Source organism: Manis pentadactyla, chromosome 2 (assembly GCF_030020395.1).
Source record: "Manis pentadactyla isolate mManPen7 chromosome 2, mManPen7.hap1, whole genome shotgun sequence".
NCBI lineage: Eukaryota > Metazoa > Chordata > Mammalia > Pholidota > Manidae > Manis > Manis pentadactyla.
In genome coordinates, this window is record NC_080020.1 from 217,983,262 (window position 1) to 218,001,589 (window position 18,328).

At 54.6% G+C, this 18,328-nt stretch overlaps 1 protein-coding gene across 6 annotated transcripts in view; it reads right to left on the bottom strand.

Moving 5' to 3' along the window:
* The window catches only part of KLHL29 (kelch like family member 29), a 303,849-nt gene that overhangs the window by 14,494 nt on the left and 271,027 nt on the right, over window positions 1-18,328 (bottom strand). For all 6 annotated transcript variants that reach the window (XM_036881657.2, XM_057497424.1, XM_057497422.1 and 3 more), the window contains one exon: window positions 7,308-7,446. In XM_036881657.2, coding sequence (XP_036737552.2) covers window positions 7,308-7,446 — 139 coding nt within the window. The remainder of the gene's footprint in view (window positions 1-7,307; window positions 7,447-18,328) is intronic.

The window sequence follows — 18,328 nt, forward strand, 5'->3', positions numbered from 1 at the left end:
AAATACAAAACCATGGCCAAGGCTCCTAAGGCCTGGCAGCCGCACCCTAAAGCTGCACCTGGAAGGAAACAGATAAGATGAAGCAAAAATCACACCCGTATGGAAGTGACCAGGAGGAAAGACCCAGAGCGTTACGAGTCAGGAGGCAGGCTTCTCAGGGGCGCCTGGCTTGGCACCCCGTCTCGGCTGCTCTGACCAGCCCTGCTTCCCACACTGAGCCTGGTCCTGCCCGCAGCTGGGCTCAACCATGTGGCTGAGAAACAACCTCGGCATTGCCCACACTCCCGGGGATGCCAGGGGCTGGGCCTCTTGTGACTGGCCCCTTGGGTGCACCTGTGGCTGGCGGTGGGGCTGTGGAGGTATCTGGAAAGTGAGCAGGCCAGCCCCAGAGCTAGGCCAACTCCTGTGTGGGCAGGGAGCTAGGGGACCTGGGTGCCCCTGCTCTGCCACCAATAGACAGGCCCCCTTGGCCTCTCTGGCCCTCAGGCTCCTCTTCTGCAAAACAAGAGGACTGAACCCGATGAGGTCTAAAGTCCCATGGAGAGTTCACACGACAGAAGCTGGAAAACACCCTTCCTACAAGACTCAGCTCCACATGACAGTACTTGAGATGCCACCATTAGAGCAACATTCTCTCCAGTTAGGCCTTGGCCTCCCAGGGCCTTTAAAACACAAATATGAGCAGGCAGGGAGCAGGTGAGGCTGTGCTCTTGCTGCTGGAACAGGCGTCCAGGGCTCCCTTCCCAGGGAGGGGTGCTCAGTGCACCCCAGAGGGGCATTCTGCCTCTAAACCCTGGGTAGGCCCGGGCCTGGGAGGGAAAGGTGCAGCTCAACAGAGGGCCTGAGCACAGCCCCTTCTCAAGCCCAGAGACACACTGTAGTGTTTGTAAAGTGACTTTATATACCTAGTCTTCTGTTGTTGGGGTGCATTTCCATGTTTGGGTGCCTTTGTTAAATATAAAAATAGTTCATTACATGATCACTTGAAACCACAGAAATTCTGAAACCCTCAGGCCACAGGGGCCACCTGGCTAACCTCTCACTCCCCTTCTTTGCTGCCTCTGCCTTCATTCCTACGTGCCACTGTCTGGCCTTTCCTCCTCATGCCCTTCATGCTCAGCGGAGGTCACACTGTGCCACCAGGGCAAGGCTGATGGGACCCAGGCAGGGCTGTTCACCTTCTCCCAAGGCCCCAGACCATGCTGCCTCCACCTCTGGCCCACTGGGCACAAGGTCTGTGCGGAGTGGCTGGAGGCCTCTGGGGCCAGAAGCCAGATGTGCTGAGCTGAATGACCATTCCACTAGGCCAGTTGAGGCTCTGTTGGTGGCCGAGTCCAAGATCTGTTGGAGATGAGGCTCCAGACAGTGAGGCCTTGTGTGGCTCCGCTGAATGTCCACACATGTGTACATGAAGTGTAGCCCAGACAGCTGCAGGCTGAGGGAGGTCAGGGGCTGCTGACCATCAGACTGTCTTGGGACTGGACACAGTGCCCCTTAGAACTCCTCCCTCTGAGCAGGGATCCCCTGGAAGGCATCACCCCTGATGGGTGACCATTCTGTCCCTTTGCTAACCTGGCTCTTGGGCTCTGAGAATTATGTTGCATTCAGTCCTTTGGAGTATCTGGGGAGCCTCTGGGCATTCGGGGCCATGACGTGACCTTGGAGGGATGGAGCGGGGTGGCCATAACTGTGTCAGCTCGGAGCTATGGACCTGACACTTGGGGGTGAGCCTGCGGGTTCTATCAGAGACTAAAACTTCCTGGGATCACCTTCACCCAAGAGGGCTGTGGCCTGGGGAGAGCCTAGAGGAGGGAACCCTGCTTGGCGGGCCTGGCTCTGTGGGTGTTCCAGGGGTGCCCTTGGAGATCCCAGCCTTAGCCATCCGCTCACCTGGGCTGAGAGCTGCCCTCTCCAGATTTCAGGCTGGAGCCCTCATCAACCCTCGTGCACCTCAGTGAGCAGGTGCCTTCAACCTTCAAGTTGGATGTGCACTAATGAGGGGGAATGGCAGGGCAGAGGTGGGCGGGCAGCGTCACAGAACAGGTGGTGAACGTGGGTGCTGCCCTGTTCTGCTCTGGAGGGCGAGCCTGCCCTGCCAATGTGACTCCCACCCTGTCGCATGTGGAGGGGCTTAGGCATGGCACGTCATCAGCTCCAGGGCCCAGACACGGGCACACATCAGACCCCCTGGGCCTGAGGACTTGCACAGCTCACATGGGTGCAGGCCCACCCATGGCGGCTTGGCGATGGGTCTGACTCACGTCATTCTGCCAGCATCGAGGTGTGTGAATCTCTCCTTTGTTATCTGGTCTTCTAGCCACATCTGTTCTACCAGGAAAGGGAGCAGAGGGCCACCCGATAGGCCCAGCTTTGCAAGGAAGGAGGGGAAAGGCAGACGGCTTGATCATTGTGTTAAAGTCCAATGGGCTCCCCTATGTCCAGGATGTGTGCCACTCGACTATGGAGATCCTTTTAGCTTCCCCAGGAGAGGAAGATGGAGTGAGGAGCCCAGAGTTTATACACAAGCCCAGAGGCTTGTGAACATCACCTTGAACAATCAATCTGTCCACCTACTTTCATTTGATATGAGAAGAGGATATAACTCAACTGTGTCATTGGCTCCAGCAAGCTTTGTGAGGTTTGGGTTTGAGCTAGAAGGCAGAAGCCAGGTCTCTGTCCCATTTGCTACAGTGAGGGCCTCTCTTTTGGGGCTGAGCATTTTCTCCCACAGCCGGGTGTGGGGAATATGTTCAGAAATGCTGGCAGGGAGGGGACTCTAAGGAACGGTCCCCTGTCCTTTCTGACAGGGCCTGCAGCCTGCCCAGCTGGCGAGTGCGTTCCGTGTCCCCTGGGGCCCTTTGGTCCCAGGGGATAAGTAAAGGGACTTTCCCTCCATGGGCCCAAAAGGAAGTCTAGGGCGAATCTGGATCATGCTCATGGGGCTGAGAAGTGACTCTGGAGAGGCTGCTACCCAAGGACCCCACTAGGTCTAGTCTGTTCAAACTGTCCTCCCTCCTTCCCTGGCCTGGGGCTCAGCCCACTGTCCTCTCGTCCATCAGCCCTGCTGGGCATCTGCCTCCGGCCAGGTGTAGGCGGGGCGTGGTTCACGTCACCCAGAGACAAAGCTGCAGCTCCTTTTCCTGCGGGGTTTTCACCCTGATTGTCACAGGACTCCGAGGGGGGGCAACAAAAGGATGGTGAGGCAGGCCTGGCAGTCTCAGCACAGGCTTTGCCCTGAGCTTCCTGACAGCCTGGGGGCTCTTCCCATGGCCCTCAGGCCCCCTCGAGTCCTCCCCATTCCAGAGGATACACCCTTCCTGGGCATGGGGGTGGAGCCTGCGACTTAAGCTACCACGTCAGGTGGGGACTGTCTTCTCTTGGGCAGATGCAGTAGTGTTTCCAGCAGATACGCACACACACACACACGCATGCACACACACACATGAACTCTGCATCTCTCTTGCTTGCATATCTGTCCACACTATCAACCCTGAGATTTCACTTTCCTTCTTACAGACTCGGTGCACAAATAAAAACTACATTTTTGTTCTTCTCCAGATTAGCAAATGCATGATGAGAGTGTGAACTTTGGAGTCAGCCCTCGTTCAAATGCCATATCTACCGGTCACTTGAAATTCTCCGGGTCTCAATGTCTGCATCTGTAAAATGGGGATATTAATGGCACCTGCTTCTCAGGGTTAGGGAGAGGATTTCTGGGATGACATTAGACATCTCTACAAGTCTCCTTGTGGGCTGAGTCTTGCCCTCATCAGAGGAAGGAGACAAGAGTTTGAAATGAAGTAAGGGAAAACTAAGGGAAGGAAGGTGCTGCCACTTCACCAAAAGCAGGAACGCATGTGAAGAGAGCACATGCAGGTTAAGGGGGGTGGCCTGGAGAAGAGGGCTCTGGGCAGGACATCAGCCTGGCCATGGGGCTGGTGGGCAGCTGAGCTGGTCAGGAGAGGACACGGGGAGACCTGGTTCTCCCACTCCCTGTCTGTCATCGTCATGAAGCAAAATCTGACCTGCCAACCCCAGGCTGAATACCAAGCCCTGTGGTTCGGCTCCAGCCTCCTGCACCAGCCTCGTTCTCTCCCCCTGCACCCTGCGCTGGGCATGGCAGCAGCATGGCATCGCATGCAGCGCCTCAGCCCCCTGTGGTCCTGGGGCACTTGCTCCTGCTCGTCTCCTGTCTCCAGTGCGCTCTCCCGCTTTGCCTGCCGAATCCCATCCTTTGTTCAAATCCCACGCCAGCCACCAGTTCTTCCCAGGGACTGCCCAGAGAGTTAGGCGCCGTGCCCATGAGCCCTGAGCTTTCTGTTTCTGCATTCGTCTGCTCTGCCAGCCACACTTCTTTACAAGGCCCCCACCAGACTGTGGGCCCCCTGACAGCACAGCCCCATCTCATCTGGCGATTCGTGTGAGACTGGCACCCAGGAGGGGCTCCTGCTTGTTGGCTGAGTGGAGAGTCATGCATGACCTGGTTTCCCTAGGTTTGTCCTGTGGTTCCAGGATGAGTGTCCACCTGGGGATGGGGCTGGGTGCTGGGGCAGTGTCCTCACTGGGGCTGGAGTGCTGAACATGTCACCTGCCCCAGGCTGGAGGTGGGGAGGAGTCTAGCTTGAGTCTCCAGGCCTGGGGCTCCTGGGACAGCAGAGGTAGGTACCTATCTGACAGCGCTCACCTAGGCCCTCAGGAAGGTTAGGACTGGGACAGCGTGTCCACAGATGGTCGCTACTCCCTCTGCATAATCTGAGCAGCTGCCTGAGAGGGAAGACCCTGCACAGGGCTCAGTGGGCATGGGGGCCACATCTGTGTGGCTGCTGCGTGTGAAGTCTGCAGAGCCACAGACGCCAGGAGATTGAAATGACACAGTAACAGCATGAGCTATGCCCTGACCACTGAGAATATGAGCTTCTCAAGGGTTTGACATGGCCAGAAAGGAAACCACCTTGCTATACAGAGTCTGCTCTCCTCCCCATAGAAGGAATCTGTTTGCAACTATGGCGACACATGCCCATGGTCAGGACAAGGGAAGTAAAGCTTAACATGGCTGCAAATCCACACTGTGATCTTCAGCTACAAGGGCACCTCTGGCTCTGACGTGGCTTCCCCACTCCTGGCGTGACCCTCACGTAACTGAAGGCCCAGCCCTGTCTCTCAGACCTCAGACCCCTCCTGGCTCATCTCCATCCAGGCTGCCCACCAGTGTCTCTGCTTGGGTGGCCCACGGGCTGCTGCAAATATTCATCTTCCCCCAGCTCTCCTGACTCCGGCCAGGACCTGCCTCCCTCTCTGCGACCGCACCCTTTTCATGCCTGGGTATTTGCCCTTTGGAACCCTCTCCAGGGGTGGCTCTGCCCATCCCTTTGTCACTCTGGAATGTCAGAGCTGGAAGGAAACCTGGACATCATTTGAACCAACTTCCTGTTTTACAGATGGGAAAACTGAAGGCCTGAGCGAGAGGAAGGGACTTGCCTGGGGTCACAGGACGAGTGGCAGAGTCAGGTGCATAACTCAGGTCTCCTAGTTCCCAAGGGGCACCCTCTTTTCTCAAGTGACTACCTCTTAGCCAGCACCCATCATTTCTAGTTAGGGTCACCGAGGCATCTTCTGCAGCTCTCCCACCTTCATCCCCTCTACACTTCACCTGACTCCCCCACATCCTCAGACCAAGCCCAGGGCCCCCCTACCCATCCCACCTCAGTTCACACCCATCTCTTGGAAGGCTTTCTCCTTGTCCCAATGGCTCATGATTGTTTTTGTTCCCCAAATTCCCATTCTAGGAAACCCACCTTTTGCCTGGAAAAATTCTAGAACATTCCAGGCAATCTATTCCTTGGCCTGTCCAAGATACCTTCACTATTTTGGGCTCCTGTGCTCCTCTTGCCCACATCTTTCTAGCCCTGGGTGGGGCCATCACTCAGCACCAACCTGCCCCTGTGTGCTGGCTTCTCTATGCTCGCCCGCTAGTCTGGAATGGGGACCAAGGCTGTAGGATGCCACATTTGCACTCCAGTGGCCAGGTGCTGGCCTCTGCTAGTTCCAGAATTTGCCAAGAATGGCAGCATAGAGATCTCCCTTGGCCTGAAGGAGCCACTGGACATTCCCCTTCACCACAGAGCTCATGCGCCTGACCCCTATGCTCGGACAGAGAGATCCCAAGCGCTGGGGCAGGAGACCCCAGCTGTCCTTCAGACTGGAAGTCACAAAGAGCCTGCCCCTTCCTGCATGGCTGGGGCCAGCGTGGCTGGGTGGGGCTTGCACGCCGGGCAGCTCAGCTCTAAGTGAAAGGACACAATGGGTTGGAAAGGAGATGCCAGCCAGTGTGCCATCCTGAAACAAAACACAGTCACTCTAGGGTTAGTTGGCAAGTCCAAACACAGCATTGGGAAGCAAGCAGAGGTCCTGTCCTCCCACTCTGAGCACAGTCCCGGCTCAGCGTCCGCCCCGGAGAGGCTGCAAGGCAAAATGAGCAGCGGCATTAATCTGCTGATGGGTGAGAGAAACAGGACATTACCCTGGGCCGGGCCCTTGACTACACTCCCTCACTAAGGAGTAGGAGGTGGCCCCTGACTTCTTTGCGAGGGTATGAAGCAGACAAATTTAAAAAATCAACATAATGAAAAAAAGATGCTCATGCACCATTAAGACTTATTCAGGTAGAAATAGCCAGGGCAGAGGGGAAGGGAGCAAAGGCTGAGAGAGACCGTGTTTAGGACACGCCTGGTCTGTGCTCAGCGCCGGTTTAGGCTCAGTGCACAGGTATCAAGGCATGCAGAGTGAACGAGCCTTTGGCTACGAGCCTCTTCTCCCTGACTCAGCCTGTGGAAAAGAGGCCCCTTGGGCGCCTCATTCTCATCAGCGGGGGACGGTCTGGCCAACGTGCTTTCCTGATGTTAAGTTCACCATCGCCAGCAGTGATGATGGCGCCGGGGACTCTGTGCTGGCCCAGTGGGGGCAGTGTGCAGTGGTCCCTTGAAGTGGAGTCTGCAGTCCTCCTAATCTCAGGGAGGGCTTGTGAGTCACTGAGAACTTGGGATCCTCGGGGTAAGGCAGGGGTGTTGTCTACTGCTGGCAGAGGCCCCTGGTGAGCAGCAAAGCTGTGTGGGGCAGGCTGGGGGCAGGGGCTGCCCTGCGGCTGTGTGTGAGAGGGCACTCGGGAGGGGGGAGGAGAAGGAGAGATGGCTACTGGCTCTGTGACAGGGAGTCACGCTTCAGGAACCTGTAAGAGAGGGGAGGAGAAAAGCGACACAAAAGCGTCCTACAAAGGAACAGACCCGACCACAGCTGGAAGGAAGGCAAACCTTTGAATCAGGTCCTTGAAATACAAGCTGCAGGAAGCTAGAACATTTTGGTGGACTTCAAACTCTCTGCCTTCAACAACAATTTTCAGGTCTGTAAACGCTTTCGCTCTGCGCTGCTGGTTCAATTCCTTCAACATTTCTGCAGAACAGAGAAGACAGACAGGGCCAGGTTCCCATTAAGAGGTTTTTTTTTTTAATTAAAATTTTTTTTTCAAGAAGTAGAGAAATAGGAAAATACTTGATACTGTTTCTTGGCAAGACTGGCTCAACACTGACAGTCAGAAGGAGTCACAGACATAATGCGTAAACAAGCAGCAACTGGGAGGGGCTACGTGACCGAAGGACCAACAACTTCCGAAAGCAAATAAACAGATAAAAAAAAAAAACCAAACCCAGAAATTGAACAGCTGGGGGAAAAGGTTCCCATACCGACAGTCAGAAACATAGAGAATACATTGTCACAGACAACTCAAAACCGTTAAGTAACTACAGACAAGTTCTCCAAATGCCAATGAGTGCCGATGTATTGGATACCAAGTAAAGCATGGCATTGTGATGTAAGATGGGCTGGATATGGTTCAAAGGAATAAAAACCACAAAACCTGCAAAATCAGCATCCCTTATGTTAGCCACTCATCTCCATGGTGGGAAGGTGAGTTTCGTGGGGAGGGACCCTGAGTTCGGAGGGGTGAAGTGGGGGCCGGGGAGCACGTGCTTCCATGGCACGCTTCCAGGACCGTTTTGGGAAGCAGGCAACAGGCAGGGGCTGTCTGCACTTCCTCCCATTCCCTGGGTCATTCTCTCAGGGTCCCACCCTCTCTTGGGGCTCCAGCATGAACAGCCTGGCTTGCAGCCCCAGCAGGTCCCAGTGCGTGGCCTCTGGGGGCTTCCCACCCTGATGCGCACCTACCTTTGCCTGGTGTCTTGGCCCCCTGGGGCTGGCCCAGAGAGAGCCCCACGCCTGTGGGCTCTGAACCTGTGGATGTCAGAAGCTTCTCCCAGACCCACCTCAAGGCTCAGAAGTGGGGAGGAGAATCTGACAGCAACTGCTTAGTTCATATAAACTCATTCATTTGCAAAAGTTAAGGCCTTCGGATGACCAGTGCTCCCACCAGCCTTGCCTGGCCTGCCTGCCCCCTGGGTCCACTGGACAGAACCTGCCCTTAGCATTGCTGGTAGCTGCACATCAGAGGGCCAGATTCTTGCGTCAGAGTGACCCACTGTCAGGCAGGGTTATGTCCTCTGGCAGATGAATGGGCGGGAGATGTCTGTAGAATTGAGCTGCACCCTTGAGGCCCTCCACCATCACTCTGAGCCCTCCAGGCCTGTGCTGAACCCTGGCTTCTATTCTGGAAGGGCCCTCCAGCTCGGCCAGTTAGTCACCTCTGTCCACACGGGCCAGCATCAGCTGCCTGCCAAGATGCCCTGCTGAGCCCAGCTCTGCCTCTGACACCTGTTTGTGGACAAGCCCCTGCACCCCAGCCTCTGTTTCCACATCTGTAAAATGGAGATGGAGGCTCCTGCTCTGTTTTTGGAACCTGGCGAATATCAGGTGCTCAGGTTCACAGGTGGGCAAGGGCTTGTGGACTTTGCGGTCAGGTGGGCCCTTTATCGAGAGGATCACCGGGCTTGGCTCTGCTGAGGACCAAGGAAAGCCATGAGGTGGGGGGCCAGGAGCACACCCCACATGGGGGGACTGTGGTGTGTGGGCGATGCTGAACCGCTGACCCACTACCAACTGCATACCAGGCAGAGCTGGAGTCATGGCAGGGCACCTGCAGGGGTGGGAGGGGCCTTGAGAAGGATCCCCATGGGTGTGCTCAGACCTGGAGCAGGGGAGACCAGCAGGGCACAAAGCACCAGGTGGGGGGTGTGGAGTACCCCTGTGGGGCAGATACAGGGAACAAAGGGATGCAGTGGACAGGCAGACGGGGGGTCAGATGTCAAGAGCCTCGCGAGGGGGCTTGAGCTTAACCCTGTGGGCACCAAGGAGTCGCCGTGGCTCTGTGTGGGGCAGTGACCAGCTTGGACGTGGGTTTCAGACAAAGAACTCCGGCAGCCACACGGAAGGCTGGCCAGGGAGTAATGGCAGCCGGGAGGCAGCAAACACCGTGCAGAGAGCCGGCACTCCAAGCCACACCAGAGGCAGGACCTGAATGCGGCCTCCAGCAGCCATGCGACCTGGGGGAAGTTAGTCATCATCCCTGAAGCCTGTTTCTTTTGCTGAAGGTTAAATGAATTAGTCCGAGGTAAGCTGTCAGTCGTGGGCCTGGCCAATAGTGAGTGCTCAACAGGTGGCAGGCTCGATGTTATTGGTGGCAGTGGCTAATTGCTTCATAATCCAAGTGAGAGATGACAAAGGCCTGAACTAAGACAGGAACAGAGAGGGCAGAGGAAGACACGTATTGAGGCTACAGGTGCTATGGTCCGTAGTGCTGGAGGGAACCTGGTGGGGTGTGGGTGTGGGGAACATTCCCGGTTTCTGGAGGGACACCGGGAAGGGAGCAGGGGATGACTTCAGCTTTGGGGTTAGGGCCAGGGGCTGTGGAGAGAGGTGCAGGAGGCGGTGCTGGGCCCTGGGCTGGGCGAGGCAGTGGCGACCTGCAGCAGAAGCACATGGCCTGGCCGGGGGCTCAGCTCAGGGAGAGCCCGCAGAGTTGGGCTGGGTTAAGGCTGAACTGCTAGGCTCACACATCAGCTCCAAAAAGAGCCACCAGCCGAATTCCTTCTGAAAGCGCGAGCCAGGTGGGTAATGTCACCTTTCTGAGGGAAGTTGTTGTATATGGGGAAAAGATTCTGGGCTGGAATGACAAAGATGTGGGTCCTGGTTCTCACTCCAGCTTTGCCACCAACTGGCTATGTGACCCTAGGCAGGCTGTTTCACTTTCAGTGCTCAGTGTCCTCATGCACCAAGGGGCACCTGCTCTGTTGCCCCCTGGTTGCCACACTGCAGTGAGTGACAGCTGCAGCCCCACATGCCTGCTCAGTTAGCCATGCTCAGGGGCCAGGAGAACACAGAGGTAGATAAAATGCCACTCCTTCCAGGCCCACCTCATTCTGACTGGTTTGGAAGATTTTACTTCAAACTAAGGTCCCAGCAATGGCTGCCTCTGCAGCCTGGGGCCTTGGCAGCAATGCCTTCTGCCCTGGGAATTCTGGGCAGGATGTGGAACGTGCTTGGAGAGCTAGGTCGTTGCTGTAAATGTGGGTGCTCTCTACTCTACTTGGTGGAAATCTGGATTTAATAGCTGGGCAGGATTACTCAGTTTCCAAAGAATTTTTCAATTTATGAAAGTGCTCACCAGGGGATTCCTTCTCACAGCAGGGCCCCGAGTGCATTCTAAGTATTGATCAGTGAGTATGTGCTTACTGCTGCTGGCTAAGTGCCCAGTGCAGAGACGGCATTTCAGCATCTCGGGACATCGCTGCTCAGGATCCACGGGAGGAAGCCAGCACCGACTCCGGGCACAAGCTGCCTTCCTGCCCACTCCTGTCTTGTCAAAGGGCAACCCCTTTGTGTGTGAGGGGCTCAAGGACTGGGGGCTCTGGGGAAGCCTGCCAAGCGGTCACACCAGTGCCCAGGATGGGCGGTGTGCAGGCCTTGGGCAGGCCTGGCAGGGGCTCGGTCTTCAGAGGGGACTCCGGCAGCACCCGGCGCCCACAGATATGGCTGCCTCAGGCTTGTGGGGGAGTGACCTCAGCATCAGGAGATTGTCGCTGGTCTCCCTGGCTTTGAGTGGGGTGGCCACCTGTGCCTTTGGGACTCCCACCCTTTGCCTCGCCCACACAACGGCTGCCCCAGGCCTGGGCCTTGCTCTTCAGTGGGGAGCTCTCTGCAGCTGGGACCACCTGGCAGAAAGCACAGGCCTGCTCCCTCACTAGGCCTTCTCCCGGGCTCCCTGTAAGTGTACTTAACACTCTTTTACATTGCCCGGCCTCTTTTACGTTATCCCTCTGCCCTCCGTCTTCCTCACATGCTTCTACAGGATCCTGGCTTACTTCTTCAGAGCATACTGTGTTATGATTATTTATTTATATGTATGTCTCCTGCACTAGATGGTTTTTTATATATATCTTCAACACTTAGCACAGGGCCTGGCATACGTATAGCCGGTATGGAAGACTGCAAAAATTCTTTGTAGCCCCCTGCTTAAAAGTGTGGAGTTCATTTCCCCACCCTTTGAATCTTGACTGGCCTTGTGACTTGCTTTGGACCATAGAATGTGGTCAGAGACATTCTGGGGGTGTGAGCCATGGCCTCAAGAAGCTTTGCCTGCTTTTGCCCATTCTCTTGGGGCCCCTGCCACCGCTACTATATGAACAAGCTTAGGTTGGTCCGTTGGAGGGTGAGAGAGCATGTGGAACAGAGATGAGCTGTCCCCAAGGGGCCATTTATGCCAGCCAGCCCTGCCATTGTCAACTGAGCCTGACCCAGATCAGCGGAGACCAACCCAACTGCAAACCAGAGTCATAATCTGAATGGTTGTTGTTTAAGCCACTAAATCTTAGAATTGCTTGTTATGCAGTAAGAGCTAACTGATAAAGAAGGCATGAATAAATGATGGGAGTTAAGTGCTCAGAGAACTTTCTTCTTTGCTAGTTCAGTTTGAAGCTAATTAAAAAAAAAAGCTGTGCAAAATTTACCATGTTAACCATTTAAAACTGTACAGTTCAGTAGTGTTAAGTACATTCACACTGTTGTGCAATCAATCTCTAGAACACATCATCTTGCAAACTGGAAACTCTATACCCCATCAAGCAAGTTCCCATTCCCCTCTTCCCACAGCTCCTGGCAGTGAACTACCATCCTACTTTCTGTCTCTATGAATATGATTAGGTATCTCATATGAGTAGCATCACACAGTATTTGTCTTTTTGTGGCTGGCTTATTTCACTTAGCATAATGTCCTCAAGGTTCACCCATGTTGTAGCACGTGTCAGGTTTTTTTTCTCTTCTCAGCCTGAATAATACTGCATTATATGTATATACCACTCATTTGTCCACTCCTTTGTCCATGCACACTTGGACTGCTTCCACCTTTTGGCTATTGCGAATAGTGTTGCTTGGAGGCCAGTTCTTAACACCCTGTTATAGACATCCCTAAATGCCCTGTCTCAAACCCCATTATGAGTGGTTAGGGTGCACTAGCTCTATGGACCCATTAGTAAGTGTCATCAGAAGGAAAGGGGTCACTGGGGAGGGTCTGCCTGGGGTTGGATGCTTTACTTAGAGGCCAGTGAAGCCACAAACAGAACCAAGACTGGAGATGAAGTTGCAGTCAAACTTCTGCATATTTCTCACCAAACGACACAAGTTATTTGTCAGAGACTAATGGGCTTGTTCCAGCTGGACGAGAAGGGCTGTCTGAGGTGGTAATAAAGAGGAAGAGATGTCAAATATTAAAAGGCAACGAATTTCAGGGGCTCTGCAGCAGAGAAGTCCATTAAATCAGAGCCCCGAGAAAAGTTGTGTGACCAAATAATTTTTCTCAGAGCTCAAGTAAGAGCCCAGAGAGGTGATAAATGCTCCTATTTCCATTGGTATTTATGACACATGTTTGATAAAGGACCTGAAAAAATTATAAACTCAGAGCAGTTGTGAAATATACTGAGAAAGCCCAGCGAAGACTGTGTCATGCAGGCTCAGAGGATAATTCATCCAGGAACGGAGGAGCCCGACACGTGCAGACACTGGGGGGACAAATTGGTGGCTTTACCCAAACACAGCCTCTTGCTGCTGCTGCTGCTCAGCCAGGCCACCACTGGCTCCCAATCCTCCTGCTGCTCCCCCTCCTCCCCACTCCCCGACAGATCAGATACACACGTCTCCCTTTCTCCTTTTCCAAAGAACTGAGCTCAGAATCAACCCTGAGGGCCAGCCAGGCTCTAGCTTCCAGGTAGGACAGAATAAATCAGCTGTGGACTGTACGCCCAGCCCGAGTCAGAGGGGTAGGTCCTTGACTGGGAAGTCGCAGCAGCCCCAGCCCCGTGGCCCCACATGGGCAAACCCTCCCGGGGTGGGCTCCTCTGGAGAAGGGAGGCGTGCACGCTCAGACTTCTCGTCTAATCTAGACTCTCAGCGAGGAGACCTCCTGATTGTCCTGTGGTCCACATGGAAACTCCTGCCATGTATCTGCGAGGGAACAGAAGACCTAAGAGCAGTCACCACCTCTCACCAGCCCACCTTTTCCAAGTTGTCCAGTGCTGGGTGACAGACTTATTTCTCAAGCAGTGGTATTTGTCACCGAAGGCCCTTTCTGTCCCTACAGCCCCTAGCTCATGGCCACACACAAGTGAGTGCTTGATATGCATTTGCTGGGCAGAACTGAAGATTACTTTTTGGTTTGAATATTCTCATGCCCTCCAAGATGGTATAAAAGTTGGTTAAGTTTTTCTTTAAAAATTTTGAAACCCTCATAAAACAGAAATATCCCCTCTCTTCCTCTTGGTTTGTGCTCCTGCCTCCTTAGTCCAGGGACTAACCAGAGGCAGCTGCCAGCCTAGGTTTGGGGGCAGCAGGATGGGGGATATCTAAATTAAGCCGCAGAATCACCATGACTCCCTGTGACCTGATATAAGGGCTCTTTCTCATCTAGAGGTCCATCTAGTCAAGGAATGCCTGATCCCTTATTTCTAAACTCCTCACCTTTGGCTCCGAGAGACTTCTATGACTATTCTTACCTTCATCCATAGCTTCTCTTCCTGTCCCCACATGCCCCCCAATCCTTTCTCCAAGCTCATGCCCAGTATGTCCTGTTTCTTCATTTGGGTTGTTTATTTTTCTGCTCCTTTGCCCAAGTCTTCATTAACACTTGTTTCTTAGTGCCCCATCCATCCCTTAAGCCTCAGCTTGAATCCCATCCTATAAGAATTCTTACCAGTCCCCACTCCAGACCTCTCCTGTGGTCCCTTGAGACCTTGTTGGTGTCTCAATTGTAGCAGAGCTCCCTGGCTGCCTGATTTCAGAGGAATGTCTGTCTGTCTGCCTCCTTTTTAGGTTCTGATCCTGGATGGTTTGTCTTTCTGGCTCCTTGTGCACCTGGCACCATGTTTTGCACAAAAAGTTCCTCTCTGATTGGAATTCAGGGTGAGTTACGACCAGATGCAGACACACTCGTGGTGGTAAGAATAACTTCTCCAGAACAAGATCCAACAGAATCATCTGAAATGTCAGACTTGTGTGAAACTTGGCAAAGAAAGAATGCAAAATCAAGCCCCCTGTAACTTCAGGAGTCACCAGCGTTAACAGTTATGACCCACAATTTGTATGGCAATCTATGGTTGCTAATTCATTGTCTACGTCCTCTTTGGAGAGGGAGTGTCCATTCTGTCCAGCTCCAGTGGCTTTGTAGGGCCCTAAAGGGCCCCCTTAGGAAAGACTGACAGCAGCTCTAAAACAGACCAAAGGGAATGGTCTTTTGTTTGGGAAGAGATGCATTCTAAGTATTGATCAGTGAGTATGTGCTTACAGCACCAGTCTGAAGACCTTGGTGAGAGGGTGTGTCTGGTCCCAGGGAATCTTATATCTGGGGCCAGGGGTGGGCACTCATTCCTGCCTCTCATAATGCTCTCATAATGCTCTGTGCTCCCGTGAAACTGTGTTCTGCCTATAGTATATTTAGAGACACTGCTTCTTTTCCATTGGAAGGTAAATTCTTGGAAGCTAGGGTGGCAGTGGCGTGGGTGGTTCTTGGCTGGAGGGACTAGGGTCAAGAGACCAGGACAGATAGTTGGAGTCAAGAGAGAGAACCGAGTTCAGCACCTTGGAGAGCTCTAAGTGCATAGGGCAGAAAGCCGGAGGCCTATGGAGAGCTTGGGGCTGCCCTGGAGCAAGCAACTAAGTCCACAGCTGAATGAGGCTGAGGAATGGACATTCCCTCCCTGAAGCAGACTCAAAACTTCAGATGCCTTGTGTCGTTTGGCCCATTCGTTTATTCATTAAACAAGTGTTGTTTGTCTCCTGTGTGCTGGGCACCAGGCCAGGTCCTAGAGTCACATGTGAATGGACATGTCTGCAGACCTGAGATGCTCACAGTTTAACAGGGGACACACCAGATGACTGTGATGCCAAGTGAGAGGAGTTGTAGTGTGGCAAGCACTGGGCAAGGAGGCACCGAGGAGGGATGGCTGGCTCTGTGAGGTGGAGCATAGGGAGGCTTCCCTGGGGGAGGGGCGGGGTGGTTAAGGGAACGTTGGAAGGGTGAGCAGGAGCTCCCCAGCTGGGCTGGAGGGACAAGGTGTGGACCTCACGGATGGTATGTGTTTTGTCTGAGTGTGTGGTGTGTGTAAGTATATGGGCATGAATGTATGGTGTGTGAACATGTGATGTGTGTATGAACACACATGTATGCATGTATGTATGTGTACACACATATGTGTGTGCTTGAGCATGTGGAGTGAGGGGCAGGCCCAGACTGTGCAAGAAACAAACCCACAGTGGTCTTTATCCCACAGGAGGCTGTGGGCCATTGGGGGATTTTATATGAGAGGGTGAGTCAGGTTTGTCTCTTGTGCTCAGAATCAACCGTGAGTGGTTGCACCCCACACATGTGGGCTGCCCCCTCACACATTCCTCCCGCCCCCTGGTCCTGTGCACACACCATCAGGTGCTCCCATGTACTAGATTGCCTCTCTGCTATTCCCACTCTGATGCCCCTCCTCTGAACTTTCCAGGCACAGTCAACCAGCCAAAGCACATTTGTCAGGTGTCTGCAAGGTGTTGGCCCTGGGCTGAAAGCTGGGGTGGGGGTGGGGCTGAAGAGGAGGGAGGGGTGATAGGTGAGCATGAGAGTCCTGGTCCCAGGGCAGAGGCAGAGGGCAGCTGGCATGTGGCTATGAGGCCAGGCCTGCTCACAGTGAGAAGCTGGACGGGAGTTATGTAACAGTCTGCAGCGGCGCTGAAGGCCTTCTGAAGAGGGAGAGATGGGGACCTGGGAAGGAGGGGTTGGGTGGGATGGCCAGGAAGCGCAGAGGGTGTCGGGGGACAGCCAGCTGTGTCACCATGGAGAACCAAAACACATGAGGACGAGCAGTATTCTTAACTTACGAGCTCATGGTCTAATGCACATGTACTGAGGACCTATTCTGTGCTGGGCCCTGGGCTATGGAGATGAAAAGAGCTTCCCTCCTCAAGGAGCTCAGTCTGATGGGGGGAGTAGACACTGCAGTGGACATAGGTGATTTGGGGTGCTTGGCATTGGAACCCCCTTTCTACTGGGGAGAACCCTAAGATGGGAGGGGAACTGGGCCCTGTCACTGTGGGAGTTGAGCAGAGGTGGCTCCATGGCTGCTGGCATGTGGCCATGAGGCCAGGCCTGGTTGGTCCGATGCTCATGCCCTGGACTTTGACACTCCAGGGAGGAGTGCAGCGCCAGCTGGCGACAATGATGGCATGGTGAAGTGGTGGAGTTGGTGGCCCAGTGGCACTTGAGCATCCATGGGGAGCTGGTGCCAGTGTAGGGTCTCCAGCAGACCATCCCTGTGGCGGATCTGCCTGTGCTCCCTGAACTCCAGCCCAATTTCCAGCCTCAGAGAAATACCTGTTCTACTTAATGCTGTCAGAGCTGTGGTCTGTGGTTGGCATCCCAGGACCCTCCATGGTACAGATACATGAATGCGTTCATGCTACACTGTATCACATGCAGCCCAATCAACACTCCTGGCAGCAGAGCCTGCCTGAGATGCTGGGGGCACAGGGTGCAAGTGGATGAGGGGGGGCCCCCCAGGGTGGGGGCTTGGCCTGGTCTCGGAGGTGAGTGGGATTTGTTAACAGGGAATTCTTATTAGGACCTGCCTGTGCAAAGGCCCAGAGCCCGGAACTGTTGCAGAAGCACACTGCAGGGGCAGTTGGCAATTGAATTAGGGCTGGAGGCGGGGTGGTAGGCAAGTCTGAGGCTGGAGCATAGGCAGGGTCACCATGACAGGCTTCATAAGCTGCATTAGGGAAATGAAAAAAAGATCCAGGTCACCTGGGGTTCACCGGGCACTGCGGATCCCACCAGGAGACAGCGAGAGCCGCCCCAAGCCGCTGCTGCTGCTGCTGGGCAATGAGCAGTGAGGATGAGGCTGGGCCTCGAGCGTGGAGGTCAGTGGAACAGGGCTCTGAGTTCTGACAGGAAGCAGGAACTCAGGACGGGGAGTGTCTATGTGGGACTGGGGCCAGGGGAGGAGTTTCTGAGTGCTGTCCCTGCCTTCAGTGCCCCAGGGTCACCCACCAGACTGGGCCCAGGGCCTGGCATTCACAGCCCAGGTGCGGGTTGCTGCCTCCTCCTTTCCGAATCTGTGGATGAGCCCCTTGCTCGGATGGGTGCCTGAGGACCTCTTCCAGGCCGTAGGTGCAGAGGCCCTTCTATGCGGAGGAGCCACCGGCCTGCCCTCTGTCTTTGGCTCTGGTCCCATTTTACAGTTTTCTGTTTTACCTTTCACTATTCTAGGGGCAAGATGTCAGATTTCCAAATAAAAACGAGACTCTGCAGCCAGCCCCTGGCAGGGGATTTGAGTAAAGATGTAGACTGATTGGACAGAGCTCACCTGAGGCACCTGGGGGGCTGACGGCAGCTACCACACCTCCCAACACAGCCCAGCCCCCTGGCAGAGAAGACAGTTCCAGGTGCTGAGCCTGAACGTGCAGATGGTGACATCTGTTCCTCATCTGGTGCTCAAGTGGAGAGCGCTCACTGTCCCCCATTCCTGTGCACAGGGCCCCCTGCTTCCTTCCTTCACTGCCCTACATTCCCAGAGGGCCTGGGCTCTGCACCCCTGATGGGCTACCACCACCACCTCCTGTCCTCTTTCCATCCAGAGGCCCTGGCTGCCCTGCCTTCCACCTGGGTGCCTGGGAAGCCTGGGTGAGGCAGCTGTTTGAGGGGGTGAGCTGAGGGCCTGGCTGGGGGAGAGGCCCCGTGAAGGGCCCTAAGGTTTCTGCACCCAACACTGCAGACCCAGCAGGAAATAGAAGGGCCACGAGGGTCCAGATGAGAAACAGGTGTCTCAGATAACCCAACGGCCAGATACAACCCTGA